The 22,536-nt window shown below is 45.2% G+C and overlaps 1 protein-coding gene across 2 annotated transcripts in view; it reads right to left on the bottom strand.

The window, feature by feature from the left end:
• Positions 1 to 1,779: 1,779 nt before the first annotated feature.
• Positions 1,780 to 22,536, bottom strand: part of TSNARE1 (t-SNARE domain containing 1) — a 235,351-nt gene continuing 214,594 nt past the window's right edge. For both annotated transcript variants that reach the window (XM_040432067.1, XM_040432068.1), the window contains one exon: positions 1,780 to 2,090. In XM_040432067.1, the coding sequence (XP_040288001.1) occupies positions 1,995 to 2,090 (96 nt within the window). In that variant the 3' untranslated portion in view covers positions 1,780 to 1,994. The remainder of the gene's footprint in view (positions 2,091 to 22,536) is intronic.

Raw genomic sequence — 22,536 nt, 5'->3', positions numbered from 1 at the left:
ATAGAATGTGTGACCTCACTGCACTCATTGTGACATCACTATCCAATCACAGACTGTCCTGCTACATAGAATGTGTGACCTCACTGTACTCATTGTGACATCACCATCCAATCAGAGACTGTCCTGCTACATAGACTGTGTGACCTCACTGCACTCATTGAGACATCACCATCCATTCACAGACTGTCCTGCTACATAGAATGTGTGACCTCACTGCACTCATTGTGACATCACCATCTAATCACAGACTGTCCTGCTACATAGAATGTGTGACCTCACTGCACTCATTGTGACATCACCATCCAATCACTGACCTGCTACATAGAATGTGTGACCTCACTGCACTCATTGTGACATCACTATCCAATCACAGACTGTCCTGCTACATAGACTGTGACCTCACTGCACTCATTGAGACATCACCATCCAATCACTGACCTGCTACATAGAATGTGTGACCTCACTGCACTCATTGAGACATCACCATCCAATCACAGACTGACCTGCTACAAAGAATGTGTGACCTCACTGCACTCATTGTGACATCACCATCCAATCACTGACCTGCTACATAGACTGTGTGACCTTACTGCACTCATTGTGACATCACCATCCAATCACAGACTGTCCTGCTACATAGACTGTGTGACCTCACTGCACACATTGTGACATCACCATCCAATCACAGACTGAGCTGCTATATAGACTGTGTGACCTGACTGCACTCATTGTGACATCACCATCCAATCACTGACCTGCTACATAGACTGTGTGACCTCACTGCACTCATTGTGACATCACCATCCAATAACACAGTGACCTGCTACATAGACTGTGTGACCTCACTGCACTCATTGTGACATCACCATCCAATCACTGACCTGCTACATAGAATGTGTGACCTCACTGCACTCATTGTGAGATCACCATCCAATCATTGACTGACCTGCTACATAGACTGTGTGACCTCACTGCACTTATTGTAACATCACCATCCAATCACTGACCTGCTACATAGACTGTGTGACCTCACTGCACTCATTGTGACATCACCATCCAATAACACAGTTACCTACTACATAGAATGTGTGACCTCACTGCACTCATTGTGACATCACCATCCAATAACACAGTTACCTGCTACATAGAATGTGTGACCTCACTGCACTCATTGTGACATCCCCACCCAATCACAGACTGTCCTGCTACATAGAATGTGTGACCTCACTGCACTCATTGTGACATCACCATCCAATCACTGACCTGCTACATAGAATGTGTGACCTCACTGCACTCATTGTGACATCCCCACCCAATCACAGACTGTCCTGCTACATAGACTGTGTGACCTCACTGCACTCATTGTGACATCACCATCCAATCACAGGCTGTCCTGCTACATAGACTGTGTGACCTCACTGCACTCATTGTGACACCACCATCCAATCACTGACCTGCTACATAGACTGTGTGACCTCACTGCACACATTGCGACACCACCATCCAATCACAGACCTGCTACATAGACTGTGTGACCTCACTGCACTCATTGTGACACCACCATCCAATCACTGACCTGCTACATAGACTGTGTGACCTCACTGCACACATTGTGACATCACCATCCAATCACAGACTGTCCTGCTACATAGACTGTGTGACCTCACTGCACACATTGCGACACCACCATCCAATCACAGACCTGCTACATAGACTGTGTGAGTTCAGGTCACTTGTAATTCCAGATTCTCTGCACAGATTGCCATGACTCTGAGACAATTGCTCTTTTATCTCTTTTTATTATTTTTAATGCAAACATCACACATAGTTTTATGAGGCATAAATATTTAGAGCGCTCACTCATCAGAAGGAGGTGGTTACTTATCACAGTGCAGGCGGAGCCGTAAAAAAGCTTAGAAACTGCAAGAGACAGCATAGGCCGAGGATGCACATTAGCTCCAGTGGGGATCGCAGAAGGAGGTCCTCATGTTTGGCTAACTTTTAACGGAAGTGACAATGATGACTATAATCACCAAGACAACAAAGATTCCGGTAGAGATGAGACAACACTTCACCTTCCTGGCACGTCTCTGAAACACAAAAAAGAGACAGTTACAGATATGGTGAGACTGTAACAAAAGGAGGACCTCAGAGTCTTGGCCACTGGTTCCTTCACATGGGGCAAATGTTCAGTTTGTTACTCTGTATCTAGGTACTATGGCCAACCAGTGGTTTGTCGGTGTTCCTCCTTCCTTCCCCAAAGGCACATGGCCCTAGCTTCCCCCCTCGAGGACTTGACCGGGTTCATCTTCTCCTGTCCACTTATAATACCTAGTTATAATTTCGGCCTTAAAGGGGCATTCCTGTCTCACTGTTTGATTGGTGGGGGTATGACTACAGATCCTGAGATTGAGGCGCTGTAGTGCTGGTTGAGCACTGCTTCCCATTTTTCGTGCACAGCAGCACTCCTGGCTGAGAGCTCTGCAAAGAACTGCATCATGGTCTCCTCTCATGTGAATGAGATAGCGAGGCAGTTCCCTGCACAGCTGGCAGGTCAGAGGGCCACGATACAGTGTAAAATAGTAAAGGGGTCCACCACTGTTGCTCATTCAGTCCCAGGATGGTGGGGGTTGTGGTAGTCCACCATTCAGGAAGCAATATCATATATTAATGATGGGAATACACCTTCAACCCTTTTCTTTTTTAGTGTATTGCATGGCAGAATGTTTGTCTCTGCCCCCTCTAAGTCAACCCTGCCTCAAAAAGGTGAATCTATATTGTTGATCTATCCTGAGGATAAGCAATCAATATAAAAATCCCAGAGAGCCCCTTTAATAAAATCCCCCCTCCATTAAATTACAAGATAATATTCTGAGTGCCTATAGCCACCACTAGAGGGAGCTCACAGCACAGAGATGAATACTATACAGCTCCTAAGCTCCATCTAGTGGTGTCTGCAGGTAGCCAACATTTTAACATGTTATTCTAAGGCTGTGTGATGTGGAAGTAGGGGATTTAGACCTCTCTATCAGAAAATACGGCACCCTGGCCTCTATAAATATTATGAAATTATGAAATTAACTGGTTCCGAATTTGGGACATGGGATAGGAACACCTTAAATAAAACATGATGCCAGCAGCTTCTTGCACATTCTGCAATATCAGCAACACCCAGAATCCATTAGTGGACTGGGAAAAAAACTCTGCCTATTTCACTGCTAGGCGGGATTGATTTCTCGTCATATTCCTGCCATGTTGAGGATGAGAATGTAAATCTGTAATGTGCGATGTTTATGATGGGAGACAATAAACCTTATGTCACCTCCAAATTGGTTCTGCCTCTACAGCAGTAGCTACAGTGCAGGGGACCTCCGTCTCCATAAATCCCCTTTATAGATGCTGAATGATACTATGATGAGGTCACCACCTGTTCGAGGCTCTGTTATAGTGGAAACTACGACCGTCTGTTGTTGCTTGTGTTACTTGGAATTCAGCAAACCTCGACTGGTTTAGCTTCTGAGTTAGGGATGCTGGTAGCCAGTCATATACTTGGCAGCTGGCCATATGTTCGGCTAAAGGACCTGAGTCTTTTATGATAGTTGTCATACAACTACTACTCCCAGAATGACCTGCTCTAATTGTTGCACTTATCTTTGGAGATAAATCACTCCAGAACAGTCTTGTCACAGGAGGAGGAGGTTGCTATGATGGAGGAAATCAGGAGCCAAGGACCTTCCTGATTTCTATGGCATTGTGGTGCATCCATCGACAGGGAACATCTACACTTCCCTTGTCATTGGAGGTGACAGCAATTTCCATGTTGTCACATGGGACAGTTTTCTTGGACAATATCTCAATATCGTGGCCTATCCCGGCAAAGAGTAATCACCTCCACCGAACATTTCCTGTAGCCGCAAATAACATTTGGACAATGTTGAGAAGGAATCTTAGACCATTCCTCTCTACAAATGTGTTACAATTCATCAATATGTCTAGGATGCCTTGTGTACACAGCTCTGTCATACCACAGCATCTCCATAGGGTGAAAGTCAGGACTCTTCAGGTCATGTCACAACATCTCCATAGAGTTAAGGTCAGGACTGATCAGGTCATGCCACAACATCTCAATAGGGTTAACATCAGGACTTTTCAGATCATGCCACAGCATCTCTATAGGGTTAACATCAGGACTTTTCAGATCATGCCACAGCATCTCTATAGGTTAACGCCTTCCCGACCAACCCATGTAAAAATATGTCGGTGATCAGCCATTTAAAACGGGCGCCTGCTAGCGAGGGACTCCCACCGATCTGACATCGATGACTTATCCTGAGGATAGGTCATCAATAAAAATAACTTGGACAACTCCTTTAAGGCCAGTACTCTTCAGGTCATGGCACATCATCTGCATAGGGTTAAGGCCAGGACTCTTCAGGTCATGTCACATCATCTCCATAGGTAAAGGTCAGGACTCTTCAGGTCACGTCACAGCATTTCCATAGGGTTAAGTTCAGGACTTTTCAGGTCATGCTGCAGCATCTCCATATGGTTAAGGTCAGGACTCTTCAGGTTATGTCATAACATATCCATAGGGTTAAGGCAACGACTCTTCAGGTCATGTCAAAGCATCTCCATAGAGTTAGGGTCAGGACTCTTCAGGTCATGCCACAGCATCTCCATAGGGTTAAGGCCAGGAATTTTCAGGTCATGTAACATCATCTCTATAGGGTAAGGGTCAGAACTCTTTAGGTCATGTCACAGCATTTCCATAGGGTTAAGTTCAGGACTTTTCAGGTCATGCTGCAGCATCTCCATAGGGTTAAGGTCAGGACTCTTCAGGTCACGTCACAGCATCTCCATAGTGTTCAGGTCAGGATTAACTTAAACACATCTGCACGGTGTAATGGTCCAAAATTCCTCTTCAGTTCAATCATATTTGCAGCCACAGGAAATGTTTGGTGATGGTGAACGCTGCTGAAGGGTTTTTTAATTCGAGGGTTCACTTACTTTTTCATCCTGAACTGTGGATGCTTATATATACAGTTGCAAGAAAAAGTATGTGAACCCTTTGGAATGATATGGAGTTCTGCACAAATTTGTCATAAAATGTGATCTGATCTTCATCTAAGTCACAACAATAGACAATCACAGTCTGCTTAAACTAATAACACACAAAGAATTAAATATTACCATGTTTTTATTGAATACACCATGTAAACATTCACATTGCAGGTGGAAAAAGTATGTGAACCCCTAGACTAATGACATCTCCAAGAGCTAATTGGAGTGAGGTGTCAGCCAATTGGAGTCCAATCAATTACATGAGATTGGAGGTGTTGGTTACAGCTGCCCTGCCCTATAAAAAACACACACCAGTTCTGGGTTTGCTTTTCACAAGAAGCATTTCCTGATGTGAATGATGCCTCGCACAAAAGAGCTCTCAGAAGACCTACGATTAAGAATTGTTGACTTGCATAAAGCTGGAAAGGGTTATAAAAGTATCTCCAAAAGCCTTGCTGTTCATCAGTCCACGGTAAGACAAATTGTCTATAAATGGAGAAAGTTCAGCACTGCTGCTACTCTCCCTAGGAGTGGCCGTCCTATAAAGATGACTGCAAGAGCACAGCGCAGACTGCTCAATGAGGTGAAGAAGAATCCTAGCGTGTCAGCTAAAGACTTACAAAAGTCTCTGGCATATGCTAACATCCCTGTTAGTGAATCTACGATATGTAAAACACTAAACAAGAATGGATTTCATAGGAGGATACCACAGAGGAAGCCACTGCTGTCCAAAAAAAACATTGCTGCACATTTACAGTTTGTACAAGAGCACCTGGATGTTCCACAGCAGTACTGGCAAAATATTCTGTGGACAGATGAAACCAAAGTTGAGTTGTTTGGAAGAAACACACAACATTATGTGTAGAGAAAAAGAGGCACAGCACACCAACATCAAAACCTCATCCCAACTGGGAAGAATGGTGGTGGGGGCATCATGGTTTGGGGCTGCTTTGCTGCATCAGGGCCTGGACGGATTGCTATCATCAAAGAAAAAATGAATTCCAAAGTTTATCAAGACATTTTGCAGGAGAACTTAAGGCCATCTGTCCACCAGCTGAAGCTCAACAGAAGATGGGTGTTGCAACAGGACAACGACCCAAAGCATAGAAGTAAATCAACAACAGAATGGCTTAAACAGAAGAAAATACGCCTTCTGGAGTGGCCCAGTCAGAGTCCTGACCTCAACCCGATTGAGATGCTGTGGCATGACCTCAAGAAAGCGATTCCCACCAGACATCCCAAGAATATTGCTGAACTGAAACAGTTCTGTAAAGAGAAATGGTCAAGAATTACTCCTGACCGTTGTGCACGTCTGATCTGCAACTACAGGAAACGTTTGGTTGAAGTTATTGCTGCCAAAGGAGGTTCAACCAGTTATTAAATCCAAGGGTTCACATACTTTTTCCACCTGCACTGTGAATGTTTACATGGTGTGTTCAATAAAAACATGGTAACATTTAATTCTTTGTGTGTTATTAGTTTAAGCAGACTGTGATTGTCTATTGTTGTGACTTAGATGAAGATCAGATCACATTTTATGACCAATTTGTGCAGAAATCCATATCATTCCAAAGGGTTCACATAGTTTTTCTTGCAACTGTATATATATTTATTTATCCCCCCCCCCCTCTATTTCTTTTTAAATTTTGGCACCCAATGTGGGTCTCGAACCCACGACATATATAAAGACATAGATGGTATACCTGGTTGCTATTAGTTCAGTTACATTATATGAGAAGAGTAACAGTAAGGAATGGGGCTCCTCTTGGTTTGGTGGCCCCCTCTTCCCCAAGTATTGGGTTATTTAGGGTGACCAATCCCTGGTAATCGCTTCATTCTGCTAGAGGAATGTACATATACAAATTCTCTCTTCCTCGTAGTCATGTCTTTAAAGTCCTCGAGAATTGCTCCATCAGCCCAAAAAAATTACCATTTAGACGTGAAGTGCTGCCATATGAAAGGCTTTTATCAGTCCGAGGGAGGACGGTGACTTTCTGGATTAAGCGGCGAATCCCTCATGAAAGAAGGGCTGGAGAATAAGTTATTTATCCGGTAACTCTCTCTAATCAGCGACTTTGTTATCGAGGCTCCTCAGGCGTCTTTAGGCGATAAGCGTTTAGCATCTCCTTATCCCTCCGGTCTTGAACTCATTGATATGTGGACATTCGGGAAGGTGCGGTGCAGAACGCTCGAGGCCGAGTCACGTTGCCTTTTATGAATGACAAGTAGACTCGTTCATGCAGGGAACTCCTGTAACTCTTGACGATCCCCTCACCCGATTCTCACAGCCGGTCTTAGGTGTACCAGGGAAACAGAGGTTTTACTGAAGATTTAAAGGGGTTGCTTAAATTCCTTAAAAATTGACCAGAAGCAGAAAACACAACTACTCCGCCAATCAGTGGCCTCAGTGGTCATGTGTGTATGAATGGTACGTAACCACTGGGCCAGTAAGTGATGAATGAATTTTTTTACTTTTTGTACATTTCAGACAACCCCTTTCAAGTCGACTCATCACTAATTAGGCAGGTCATTACAGGATTTGGGGATGTTTTACAAAGATAACCCCCATTTATATATCCTATTAGGGACTCCTAGAACAGATTCCCCGAGTCTGGAGCCCGTGACCAGGGGTGCCAGGAGCCTGAACATTGGTGATTAGAAGATCATCACGCCATCTTCAATTGTAGTGGAGAGAGCCACCAGGTCCATAGGGTTGATAGGGTTGTCTGCTTCACATCTCATGGAGGTCGTAGATCAGGACGTATCTGAGGTGTTACATAGGACTGCAGGTGACATCTACTACATTATCTGTACTCAGAGAGGTGTCACTGTGTTATCTGTGGTGTTACATAGGACTGCAGGTGACATCTACTACATTATCTGTACTCAGAGAGGTGTCACTGTGTTATCTGTGGTGTTACATAGGACTGAAGGTGACATCTACTACATTATCTGTACTCGGAGAGTTATCACTGTGTTATCTGTGGTGTTACATAGGACTGCAGGTGACATCTACTGCATTATCTGTACTCAGAGAGTTACCACTGTGTTATCTGTGGTGTTACATAGGACTGAAGGTGACATCTACTACATTATCTGTACTCAGAGAGTCATCACTGTGTTATCTGTGGTGTTACATAGGACTGCAGGTGACCTCTACTACATTATCTGTACTCAGAGGGTTATCACTGTGTTATCTGTGGTGTTACATAGGACTGCAGGTGACATCTACTACAGTATCTATACTCAGAGAGTTATCACAGTGTTATCTGTGGTGTTACATAGGACTGCAGGTGACATCTACTACATTATCTGTACTCAGAGAGTTATCACTGTGTTACCTGTGGTGTTACATAGGACTGCAGGGGATATCTACATGATCTGTACTCAGAAAGTTATCACTGTGTTATCTGTGGTGTTACATAGGACTGCAGGTGACATTTACTACATTAACTGTACACAGAGAGTTATCACTGTGTGATCTGTGGTGTTACATAGGACTGCAGGTGACATCTACTACATTATCTGTACTCGGAGAGGTATCACTGTGTTATCTGTGGTGTTACATAGGACTTCAGGTGACATCTACTACATTATCTGTACTCAGAGAGTGATCACTGTGTTATCTGTGGTGTTACATAGGACTGCAGTTAGGTAGGGGCATGTCCACAAGTTAAGGGGAGCTATAGTTGGCTTTCCCAGGCGCTGGTAACCCACGGTATGCCACTGACTGGGAGAATGACATTTGTCCCCTCGGGTTTGTTACAGTAGAGGAGCCTCCATACATTCGGCTCTATTCTCCCCCTCTCAGGAAAACGGAATGATTATCGGAGCGTTTCACGCCGCGAGGAGCAGGTAACGCTAATATCTTCCCCATCACCACCGTGTATAATGGACCTATTATATCAGCCGTCCCCTCATATCTGACAACCTAAAGCTGACATTAATTGGACTACATTCAGACGGTAATTTAGGATAATTGGATTGCCGCAGTTAGAAGCGATAAACCTCTTACCATATGCAATTGTTACGGTACAACAATTAACCGTCAAAAGACGAAGGCACCTGGAATTTATGGGGGGGCGGGGGGATGGGGAGTGACAGGACCTGTCCTTGTGGAGTTAACAGGGATGATATTGTGTATCCCCCGACACCAGAGGCGATATCAGCGCATTACAATTTTTTTTAATATAGTACGGTTATTCAGTTCAGCATTATCTGTGCCCGGGAAAGCTGGTGGTAACCAATAGGTGGGGGTCCTACTGCTGGGAGCACCCCCCTCCGAAATGAAGAGCGGGTCGTGCATGCAGACTGCCGCTCCATTCATCTCTACACGGGATCTGGAGGCAGCAGGGGACAGCTTTGTCTGGAAGTCGCATAGACATGAGTGGAGCAGCAGTGCACGTTCCAGACCTGCTGTGCCGTTTGTCTCAGGGGCTCCAAGTGGGATAGGGTTCCCATTATCGTGATTGGTGGGGGTCCGAGTGGTATGGCCCCCAACAATCTAATAGCTATCTACTATACTGTGGATAGGGAATAACTTCTCAGAACCGGAAAACCCCTTTAAGTATATATTCCAAAAAAAGACATGTAGTACGGCAGCTGTGCATTTGTGCAAAATATATCAGTAGCTGATCTGAGCAAGCAGAGCAGCAGTGTACAGCATGGTGGAGGGACAGATAGAATGTAACAGTGGGACAGGTAGTGAATTTCAGACTACTGTAGTAGTGGCTGTATATATCTGTATACAGAAATCTCCTGAGCTCCCTCTGGTGGTGGCTGTATATATCTGTATGCTGTAATCTCCTGAGCTCCCTCTAGTGGTGGCTGTATATATCTGTATGCTGTAATCTCCTGAGCTCCCTCTAGTGGTGGCTGTATGTATCTGTATGTAGTAATCTCCTGAGCTCCCTCTAGTGGTGGCTGTATATATCTGTATGTAGTAATCTCCTGAGCTTTCTCTAGTGTTGGCTGTATATATCTGTATGTAGTAATCTCCTGAGCTCCCTCTAGTGGTGGCTGTATATATCTGTATGTAGTAATCTCCTGAGCTCCCTGTAGCGGTGGCTGTATATATCTGTATGCAGTAATCTCCTGAGCTCCCTCTAGTGGTGGCTGTATATATCTGTATGCAGTAATCTCCTGAGCTCCCTCTAGTGGTGGCTGTATATATCTGTATGCAGTAATCTCCTGAGCTCCCTCTAGTGGTGGCTGTATATAGCTGTATGTAGTAATCTCCTGAGCTCCCCCTAGTGGTGGTTGTAAATCTGTATGTAGTAATCTCCTGAGCTCCCTCTAGTGGTGGCTGTATATATCTGTATGTAGTAATCTCCTGAGCTCCCTGTAGTGGTGGCTGTATATATCTGTATGCAGTAATCTCCTGAGCTCCCTCTAGTGGTGGCTGTATATATCTGTATGCAGTAATCTCCTGAGCTCCCTCTAGTGGTGGCTGTATATAGCTGTATGTAGTAATCTCCTGAGCTCCCCCTAGTGGTGGTTGTAAATCTGTATGTAGTAATCTCCTGAGCTCCCTCTAGTGGTGGCTGTATATATCTGTATGCAGTAATCTCCTGAGCTCCCTCTAGTGGTGGCTGTATATATCTGTATGCAGTAATCTCCTGAGCTCACCCTAGTGGTGGCTGTATATATCTGTATGTAGTAATCTCCTGAGCTCCCCCTAGTGGTGGCTGTATATAGCTGTATGTAGTAATCTCCTGAGCTCCCCCTAGTGGTGGCTGTATATATATCTGTATGTAGTAATCTCCTGAGCTCCCCCTAGTGGTGGCTGTATACATCTGTATGCAGTATTCTTCTTAACTCCCTCTAGTGGGGGCTGTAAATCTGTATGTAGTAATCTCCTGAGCTCCCCCTAGTGGTGGCTGTATATAGCTGTATGTAGTAATCTCCTGAGCTCCCCCTAGTGGTGGCTGTATATATATCTGTATGTAGTAATCTCCTGAGCTCCCCCTAGTGGTGGCTGTATACATCTGTATGCAGTATTCTTCTTAACTCCCCCTAGTGGTGGTTGTAAATCTGTATGTAGTAATCTCCTGAGCTCCCTCTAGTGGTGGCTGTATATATCTGTATGCAGTAATCTCCTGAGCTCACCCTAGTGGTGGCTGTATATATCTGTATGTAGTAATCTCCTGAGTTCCCCCTAGTGGTGGCTGTATATAGTAATCTCCTGAGCTCCCCCTAGTGGTGGCTGTATATATATCTGTATGTAGTAATCTCCTGAGCTCCCCCTAGTGGTGGCTGTATACATCTGTATGCAGTATTCTTCTTAACTCCCTCTAGTGGTGGCTGTATATGTCTGGATGCAGTAATCTCCTGAGCTCCCTCTAGTGGTGGCTGAATATATTTGTAAGCAGTATTCTTCTGAGCTCCCCCTAGTGTTGGCGGTATATGTCTGTATGCAGTAATCTCCTGAGCTCCCTCTAGTGGTGGCTGTATATATCTGTATGCAGTAATCTCCTGAGCTCCCCCTAGTGGTAGATGTATATATCTGTATGCAGTAATCTCCTGAGCTCCCTCTAGTGGTGGCTGTATATATCTGTATGTAGTAATCTCCTGAGCTCCCCCTAGTGGTGGCTGTATATATCTGTATGTAGTAATCTTCTGAGCTCCCTCTAGTGGTGGCTGTATATATCTGTATGCAGTAATCTCCTGAGCTCCCTCTAGTGGTGGCTGTATATATCTGTATGTAGTAATCTCCTGAGCTCCCTGTAGTGGTGGCTGTATATATCTGTATGCAATAATCTCCTGAGCTCCCTCTAGTGGTGGCTGTATATATCTGTATGCAGTAATCTCCTGAGCTCCCTCTAGTGGTGGCTGTATATATCTGTATGCAGTAATCTCCTGAGCTCCCTCTAGTGGTGGCTGTATATAGCTGTATGTAGTAATCTCCTGAGCTCCCCCTAGTGGTGGTTGTAAATCTGTATGTAGTAATCTCCTGAGCTCCCTCTAGTGGTGGCTGTATATATCTGTATGCAGTAATCTCCTGAGCTCACCCTAGTGGTGGCTGTATATATCTGTATGTAGTAATCTCCTGAGCTCCCCCTAGTGGTGGCTGTATATAGCTGTATGTAGTAATCTCCTGAGCTCCCCCTAGTGGTGGCTGTATATATATCTGTATGTAGTAATCTCCTGAGCTCCCCCTAGTGGTGGCTGTATACATCTGTATGCAGTATTCTTCTTAACTCCCTCTAGTGGTGGCTGTATATGTCTGGATGCAGTAATCTCCTGAGCTCCCTCTAGTGGTGGCTGTATATATTTGTAAGCAGTATTCTTCTGAGCTCCCCCTAGTGTTGGCGGTATATGTCTGTATGCAGTAATCTCCTGAGCTCCCTCTAGTGGTGGCTGTATATATCTGTATGCAGTAATCTCCTGAGCTCCCCCTAGTGGTAGATGTATATATCTGTATGCAGTAATCTCCTGAGCTCCCTCTAGTGGTGGCTGTATATATCTGTATGTAGTAATCTCCTGAGCTCCCCCTAGTGGTGGCTGTATATATCTGTATGTAGTAATCTTCTGAGCTCCCTCTAGTGGTGGCTGTATATATCTGTATGCAGTAATCTCCTGAGCTCCCTCTAGTGGTGGCTGTATATATCTGTATGCAGTAATCTCCTGAGCTTTCTCTAGTGGTGGCTGTATATATCTGTATGTAGTAAGCTCCTGAGCTCCCTCTAGTGGTGGCTATATCTATCTGTATGCAGTAATCTCCTGAGCTCCCTCTAGTGGTGGCTGTATATCTCTGTATGTAGTAATCTTCTGAGCTCCCTCTAGTGGTGGCTGTATGTATCTGTATGCAGTAATCTCCTGAGCTCCCTCTAGTGGTGGCTGTATGTATCTGTATGCAGTAATCTCCTGAGCTCCCTCTAGTGGTGGCTGTATGTATCTGTATGCAGTAATCTCCTGAGCTCCCTCTAGTGGTGGCTGCATATATCTGTATGATCATTTAACTTTATGCAGGAGATTGAAGAGAGCTTTGACCATTACAATATATACATTACAAGATATACAAGATATACACCTAGCAACTAATCCAGCTATTTTACCAGAGAAGTGTCCTTGATTAGTTGGATCTGAGTCTGAGACATTGTATGTTGGGTCAGAAAAGAGCATTGTATGTTGAAAATATTGTATCTTGAGGCATCACTGTATTATTAAATTACTCAGGACTTAAATCCACATGATGAGAAAAAGGTGGAGAATCACTATAAGAGCCAAACATTTGTAGACAGTTGGAGTGTGAGTGCGGGTTACATGTGAGTCCTCAGAAATGTGCGGGGAAATATGTTTCTATCTAACCGTGATCTACATAAAGCACTGAGTAGTTTATCTTCAGTTACATCATGTCTTACAGTATACTCCAATCACATCCTAAGCTGCTGCTGATTACTGTCGAGTCCTCCATCACCGAGACACATCCTAACATCAGCAACATAGGTTGCACGCTTAAGACACTGAACCAGCAGCAGCATTCTGAGAGGTATAAAAAATATGAGGAGACCATTGATACAGTAAATGCAGCTCTGGATGTGACTAGAGCACAAGATATGACTTAACTAAAGATCATTACAAAATGAATAAAGAAAAACATTTGAAAAACTATTGAACGTAATGCAGACTGTACAATAGAGATCACCCTCCCATCAAAATAAGGATGGTGGTGGTAGTAGTAGATCTAAATTAGCCATAACAGCCGTTTTACGGTAATTTCGGAAGCATGGCCAACAATTATTTCCCTGCCAATGTTGCATGATAATCACATGCACCGGTTAAACGACCACATGAGGTAGGATTTGTGTCATGTGACCTTCCCATGCTTAAAACGCGTACATCACATGACTGGGTTTGCACTCCCAGACAGGCTTTAGGGAGCCTCCTGACATCTTTGTCTATGAGGAAACTTTCTTACTTGATTATAGTTTGTTTCACGTTAGATCGACAACTGGGAAGAGAGATGGAGGTCATCCATCATCCACTTACGCGAAGAGAGAAAAAAACGGAAAGAACACAAAAAAGTAATTGTGCCGATTTAAGCGTTCCACTTGACGACTATTTGCATAATAAGGTGTTTGCCACGATCAGATTGGTAATTTTCCTCCAGGCGGGGAGGACAACGCCATCTCCGCCATTGGCGTCTTCGATTTAAGCTCTGTGCCTTGTAATAGATTCTGTCAGTCTGGATGGCGCGGCGAGCGCGGGAACAGGTTCCGCATCCTGAATATAAAGCTGCAGTCAGTTCTTATTACCAGAGGAGAAGTATGTCCATAGGAAGCTTTAAGACACTTCCGAGCTGTCAGATTCCTTGTACGCAGCCGGAAGACGTTTAATCTCCTTTAAACGTTTTCTTTTTTTTTTTTATGTTGAGAACAAAGCTGTGGTTTATAAGACGACAACTATATGTGACGTCTTCTACAAGAAGCTAAAAAAGGAGGAGAAACATTATAGGATTTGACTTATGGTAAAGCGAAAGGGATATAAAGTATCGATCAAGTGGCTGATAACAGAGAACAGTAGATGTTATTCCACTGATCTATAGTTATTCTTTGACAAGTCTGAAATGGCTGATAACAGGGAGAAATAGACTGTATTCTCCTGTCCTACAGTCATCCTCTCCCCTGAAATGGCTGATAACAGGGAGCAATAGATTGTATTCTCCTGTCCTACAGTCATCCTCTGCCCTGAAATGGCTGATAACAGGGAGCAATAGATTGTATTCTCCTGTCCTACAGTCATCCTCTCCCCTGAAATGGCTGATAACAGGGGGCAATAGACTGTATTCTCCTGTCCTACAGTCATCCTCTCCCCTGAAATGGCTGATAACAGGGAGCAATAGATTGTATTCTCCTGTCCTACAGTCATCCTCTCCCCTGAAATGGCTGATAACAGGGAGCAATAGATTGTATTCTCCTGTCCTACAGTCATCCTCTCCCCTGAAATGGCTGATAACAGGGAGCAATAGACTGTATTCTCCTGTCCTACAGTCATCCTCTCCCCTGAAATGGCTGATAACAGGGGGCAATAGATTGTATTCTCCTGTCCTACAGTCATCCTCTCCCCTAAAATGGCTGATAACAGGAGGCAATAGACTGTATTCTCCTGTCCTACAGTCATCCTCTACCCTGAAATGGCTGATAACAGGGAGAAATAGACTGTATTCTCCTGTCCTACAGTCATCCTCTCCCCTGAAATGGCTGATAACAGGGAGAAATAGACTGTATTCTCCTGTCCTACAGTCATCCTCTCCCCTGAAATGGCTGATAACAGGGGGCAATAGATTGTATTCTCCTGTCCTACAGTCATCCTCTCCCCTAAAATGGCTGATAACAGGAGGCAATAGACTGTATTCTCCTGTCCTACAGTCATCCTCTCCTCTGAAATGGCTGATAACAGGGAGCAATAGACTGTATTCTCCTGTCCTACAGTCATCCTCTCCCCTGAAATGGCTGATAACAGGGAGAAATAGACTGTATTCTCCTGTCCTACAGTCATCCTCTGCCCTGAAATGACTGATAACAGGGAGCAATAGATTGTATTCTCCTGTCCTACAGTCATCCTCTCCCCTGAAATGGCTGATAACAGGGAGCAATAGACTGTATTCTCCTGTCCTACAGTCATCCTCTCCCCTGAAATGGCTGATAACAGGGGGCAATAGATTGTATTCTCCTGTCCTACAGTCATCCTCTCCCCTAAAATGGCTGATAACAGGGGGCAATAGACTGTATTCTCCTGTCCTACAGTCATCCTCTCCTCTGAAATGGCTGATAACTGGGAGCAATAGACTGTATTCTCCTGTCCTACAATCATCCTCTCCCCTGAAATGGCTGATAACAGGGGGCAATAGATTGTATTCTCCTGTCCTACAGTCATCCTCTCCTCTGAAATGGCTGATAACTGGGAGCAATAGATTGTATTCTCCTGTCCTACAATCATCCTCTCCCCTGAAATGGCTGATAACAGGGGGCAATAGATTGTATTCTCCTGTCCTACAGTCATCCTCTCCCCTAAAATGGCTGATAACAGGGGGCAATAGACTGTATTCTCCTGTCCTACAGTCATCCTCTCCCCTGAAATGGCTGATAACAGGGGGCAATATACTGTATTCTCCTGTCCTACAATCATCCTCTCCCCTGAAATGGCTGATAACAGGGGCAATAGATTGTATTCTCCTGTCCTACAGTCATCCTCTCCTCTGAAATGGCTGATAACTGGGAGCAATAGACTGTATTCTCCTGTCCTACAATCATCCTCTCCCCTGAAATGGCTGATAACAGGGGGCAATAGATTGTATTCTCCTGTCCTACAGTCATCCTCTCCCCTGAAATGGCTGATAACAGGGGGCAATAGACTGTATTCTCCTGTCCTACAGTCATCTTCTCCCCTGAAATGGCTGATAACAGGGGGCAATAGACTGTATTCTCCTGTCCTACAGTCATCCTCTCCCCTGAAATGGCTGATAACAGGGGGCAATAGACTGTATTCCCCTGTCCTACAGTCATCCTCTCCCCTGAAATGGCTGATAACAGGGAGCAATAGATTGTATTCTCCTGTCCTACAGTCATCCTCTCCCCTGAAATGGCTGATAACAGGGAGCAATAGACTGTATTCTCCTGTCCTACAGTCATCGTCTCCCCTGAAATGGCTTTTAACAGGGGGCAATAGACTGTATTCTCCTGTCCTACAGTTATCCTCTCCCCTGAAATGGCTGATAACAGGGGGCAATATACTGTATTCTACTGTCCTACAGTCATCCTCTCCCCTGAAATGGCTGATAACAGGGGGCAATAGATTGTATTCTCCTGTCCTACAGTCATCCTCTCCTCTGAAATGGCTGATAACAGGGGCAATAGATTGTATTCTCCTGTCCTACAGTCATCCTCTCCCCTGAAATGGCTGATAACAGGGAGCAATAGACTGTATTCTCCTGTCCTACAGTCATCCTCTCCCCTGAAATGGCTGATAACAGGGGGCAATAGATTGTATTCTCCTGTCCTACAGTCATCCTCTCCCCTGAAATGGCTGATAACAGGGGGCAATAGATTGTATTCTCCTGTCCTACAGTCATCCTCTCCACTGAAATGGCTGATAACAGGGAGCAATAGATTGTATTCTCCTGTCCTACAGTCATCCTCTCCTCTGAAATGGCTGATAACAGGGAGCAATAGACTGTATTCTCCTGTCCTACAGTCACCCTCCCCCCTGAAATGGCTGATAACAGGGGGCAATAGACTGTATTCTCCTGTCCTACAGTCATCCTCTCCCCTGAAATGGCTGATAACAGGGGGCAATAGACTGTATTCTCCTGTCCTACAGTCATCCTCCCCCCTGAAATGGCTGATAACAGGGGGCAATAGATTGTATTCTCCTGTCCTACAGTCATCCTCTCCCCTGAAATGGCTGATAACAGGGAGCAATAGACTGTATTCTCCTGTCCTACAGTCATCGTCTCCCCTGAAATGGCTTTTAACAGGGGGCAATAGACTGTATTCTCCTGTCCTACAGTCATCCTCTCCCCTGAAATGGCTGATAACAGGGGGCAATATACTGTATTCTACTGTCCTACAGTCATCCTCTCCCCTGAAATGGCTGATAACAGGGGGCAATAGATTGTATTCTCCTGTCCTACAGTCATCCTCTCCTCTGAAATGGCTGATAACAGGGGCAATAGATTGTATTCTCCTGTCCTACAGTCATCCTCTCCCCTGAAATGGCTGATAACAGGGAGCAATAGACTGTATTCTCCTGTCCTACAGTCATCCTCTCCCCTGAAATGGCTGATAACAGGGGGCAATAGATTGTATTCTCCTGTCCTACAGTCATCCTCTCCCCTGAAATGGCTGATAACAGGGGGCAATAGATTGTATTCTCCTGTCCTACAGTCATCCTCTCCACTGAAATGGCTGATAACAGGGAGCAATAGATTGTATTCTCCTGTCCTACAGTCATCCTCTCCTCTGAAATGGCTGATAACAGGGAGCAATAGACTGTATTCTCCTGTCCTACAGTCACCCTCCCCCCTGAAATGGCTGATAACAGGGGGCAATAGACTGTATTCTCCTGTCCTACAGTCATCCTCTCCCCTGAAATGGCTGATAACAGGGGGCAATAGACTGTATTCTCCTGTCCTACAGTCATCCTCTCCCCTGAAATGGCTGATAACAGGGGGCAATAGATTGTATTCTCCTGTCCTACAGTCATCCTCTCCCCTGAAATGGCTGATAACAGGGGGCAATAGATTGTATTCTCCTGTCCTACAGTCATCCTCTCCACTGAAATGGCTGATAACAGGGAGCAATAGACTGTATTCTCCTGTCCTACAGTCATCCTCTCCTCTGAAATGGCTGATAACAGGGGGCAATAGACTGTATTCTCCTGTCCTACAGTCATCCTCTCCCCTGAAATGGCTGATAACAGGGAGCAATAGACTGTATTCTCCTGTCCTACAGTCATCCTCTCCTCTGAAATGGCTGATAACAGGGAGCAATAGACTGTATTCTCCTGTCCTACAGTCACCCTCCCCCCTGAAATGGCTGATAACAGGGGGCAATAGACTGTATTCTCCTGTCCTACAGTCATCCTCTCCCCTGAAATGGCTGATAACAGGGGGCAATAGACTGTATTCTCGTGTCCTACAGTCATCCTCTCCCCTGAAATGGCTGATAACAGGGGGCAATAGACTGTATTCTCCTGTCCTACAGTCATCCTCTCCCCTGAAATGGCTGATAACAGGGAGAAATAGACTGTATTCTCCTGTCCTACAGTCATCCTCTGCCCTGAAATGACTGATAACAGGGAGCAATAGATTGTATTCTCCTGTCCTACAGTCATCCTCTCCCCTGAAATGGCTGATAACAGGGAGCAATAGACTGTATTCTCCTGTCCTACAGTCATCCTCTCCCCTGAAATGGCTGATAACAGGGGGCAATAGATTGTATTCTCCTGTCCTACAGTCATCCTCTCCCCTAAAATGGCTGATAACAGGGGGCAATAGACTGTATTCTCCTGTCCTACAGTCATCCTCTCCTCTGAAATGGCTGATAACTGGGAGCAATAGACTGTATTCTCCTGTCCTACAATCATCCTCTCCCCTGAAATGGCTGATAACAGGGGGCAATAGATTGTATTCTCCTGTCCTACAGTCATCCTCTCCCCTAAAATGGCTGATAACAGGGGGCAATAGACTGTATTCTCCTGTCCTACAGTCATCCTCTCCTCTGAAATGGCTGATAACTGGGAGCAATAGACTGTATTCTCCTGTCCTACAATCATCCTCTCCCCTGAAATGGCTGATAACAGGGGGCAATAGATTGTATTCTCCTGTCCTACAGTCATCCTCTCCCCTGAAATGGCTGATAACAGGGGGCAATAGACTGTATTCCCCTGTCCTACAGTCATCCTCTCCCCTGAAATGGCTGATAACAGGGAGCAATAGATTGTATTCTCCTGTCCTACAGTCATCCTCCCTCTGAAATGGCTGATAACAGGGGGCAATATACTGTATTCTCCTGTCCTACAGTCATCCTCTCCCCTGAAATGGCTGATAACAGGGAGCAATAGACTGTATTCTCCTGTCCTACAGTCATCGTCTCCCCTGAAATGGCTTTTAACAGGGGGCAATAGACTGTATTCTCCTGTCCTACAGTTATCCTCTCCCCTGAAATGGCTGATAACAGGGGGCAATATACTGTATTCTACTGTCCTACAGTCATCCTCTCCCCTGAAATGGCTGATAACAGGGGGCAATAGATTGTATTCTCCTGTCCTACAGTCATCCTCTCCTCTGAAATGGCTGATAACAGGGGCAATAGATTGTATTCTCCTGTCCTACAGTCATCCTCTCCCCTGAAATGGCTGATAACAGGGGGCAATAGATTGTATTCTCCTGTCCTACAGTCTTCCTCTCCCCTGAAATGGCTGATAACAGGGGGGCAATAGACTGTATTCTCCTGTCCTACAGTCATCCCCTCCTCTTAAATGGCTGATAACAGGGGGCAATAGATTGTATTCTCCTGTCCTACAGTCATCCTCTCCTCTGAAATGGCTGATAACAGGGAGCAATAGACTGTATTCTCCTGTCCTACAGTCACCCTCCCCCCTGAAATGGCTGATAACAGGGGGCAATAGACTGTATTCTCCTGTCCTACAGTCATCCTCTCCCCTGAAATGGCTGATAACAGGGGGCAATAGACTGTATTCTCGTGTCCTACAGTCATCATCTCCCCTGAAATGGCTGATAACAGGGAGCAATAGACTGTATTCTCCTGTCCTACAGTCACCCTCCCCCCTGAAATGGCTGATAACAGGGGGCAATAGATTGTATTCTCCTGTCCTACACTCATCCTCTCCCCTGAAATGGCTGATAACAGGGGGCAATAGACTGTATTCTCCTGTCCTACAGTCACCCTCCCCCCTGAAATGGCTGATAACAGGGGGCAATAGACTGTATTCTCCTGTCCTACAGTCATCCTCTCCCCTGAAATGGCTGATAACAGGGGGCAATAGACTGTATTCTCCTGTCCTACAGTCATCCTCTCCCCTGAAATGGCTGATAACAGGGGGCAATAGACTGTATTCTCCTGTCCTACAGTCATCCTCACCCCTGAAATGGCTGATAACAGGGGGCAATAGACTGTATTCCCCTGTCCTCCATTTTTCCCGGGATTGTCTGCTCCTCCCATTGAAGAACACTACAGTCCTGCTCTGAGTAGCTGACAGCTGGGGCAATAGATTGCATGCACCTACAACGGAAATGGAGAAAAGACAACATTTAGGCTTGTGACTCTTTAAGAAACGTTATGCTGTGACTTATGGTGCTCCTATTAAGATCGACCCCATTTCCTAACTGCTTTATGTTCTTATTCACATGCGACCGTCATGTGGCATCTGCTTTTCTGTAACTGCAGAGAAGTGGGATGGTAAAATGCAGTTGGCCTGACTTCCTCTGTATGGCCGTTGCGGACCTTAGGCAATCAGCAAATGGCTGCAGCGTCTACTGTGGTGTGAGAAATATAAAGATGTAGCGCCTATATACCACAGCTTGGAGACCATACCTTAAAGGGTTTGTCCAGAATCATAAAAACTTTGCTGCTTTCTTTTTACAAACGGCGTCACACATGCCCGCAGGTTGTATGTGGTATTGCCGCACTGCTCCATTCACTTAGATGGAGCTGCAGTACCTGACGCAAACCGTTGATAGGTGTGGCGCTGTGCCTGGAGGAAAACCGCCATAGGTGCTGCAGTACATAAGGAGGTCAGAGTGCCAGGTCTCGATATTGCAAGCACACTGCCTCGTATATTATAAGAGCACATGTATATCTGCAGTCTCCACGCCAAATGCGCGCAGAGACCGGTAGGACAGCCTTAATGACTCCCTGTCATCTCTTCCTTTATTAATAACCATGTGCTGGGGATTGCAGAGTCCACGGCAGATGGTCCAATGACTTGTAGAGTTTCTGCACAGAACATCAGAAACGCATGCTGCGGTATTTTCTCCGGCCAAATACCGTAAGAGTGACTGAACTGAAGACATCCTGATGCATCCTGAACGGATTGCTCTCCATTCAGACTGCATTAGGATAAAACTGATCAGTTTTTTCCCGGTATTGAGCCCCTAGGACGGAACTCAATACCGGAAAACTTTAACGCAAGTGTGAAAGTACCCTAAAAGTCACTAGTACAGATGTCGGAGGCATCAGAACTTCACTTAACGCTCTGGGGTTCTGTCACTTTGTGCTTCTTGAATTATAAGTAATGGTGACAGAAGTGACAATAATTAGACTTCAAATACAGGTGATACATTTTACTTGTAATACCGCATCTGACCACAGGGTGTGCTGCAGAGAAGAAACACACCCACGAGCAACACCTGCCCAGCGATCTCAGGGATTCAGCTATACGGGCTGCAGAGGTATACCGCCGAGGCTGGTGATTGGTACATGGAGACGTTATCCCTGCAGCCAAGAACACGATGTCATGGCTGCAGTGGAGGGGCTGGAGTAATGTGTGATTAAAAAAACTTTTTTGCTAAAAATAGATGATTTTCCATTACTGGAATCAGTATTGTCCATCCGTGTTTTTTTTTCACGTCTGGCAGTGCTTCCTGTTTTCACTTCTTTCAGCGTCTCCAAGCAATCATCCATGAAAAGCGGGCCATACACAAATGGCGTCCGTTCCGAAGGTAGTATATGGGGATTGGCCTATTGACTATAATGCGTCTTGTTTACTCTGTTAGCTGTCTGGTCTAGACAGAACCTGGACTTGAACGTCGCTCATGTGACTAGGCCCTTACTCCGTAAATCCATTTTACTTGTAATACCATGCATTACCACACGGTGTGAACACTAAAGCGCCACCTAGTGGTAGAACTGCTCGGCGCATTTGCTTACACGGAGAAATGGCTCTGTGTTTCCGTTCCTCCCAAATATCTGGGATTATCTGTTCCCTCTCTTCCTTCCAGATTTTTCCCAG

This window comes from Bufo bufo, chromosome 5 (assembly GCF_905171765.1).
Source record: "Bufo bufo chromosome 5, aBufBuf1.1, whole genome shotgun sequence".
NCBI classification, from domain to species: Eukaryota; Metazoa; Chordata; class Amphibia; order Anura; family Bufonidae; genus Bufo; species Bufo bufo.
The sequence above is the reverse complement of the archived record's forward strand: the minus strand, read 5'-3'. Positions and strand labels throughout refer to the sequence as shown.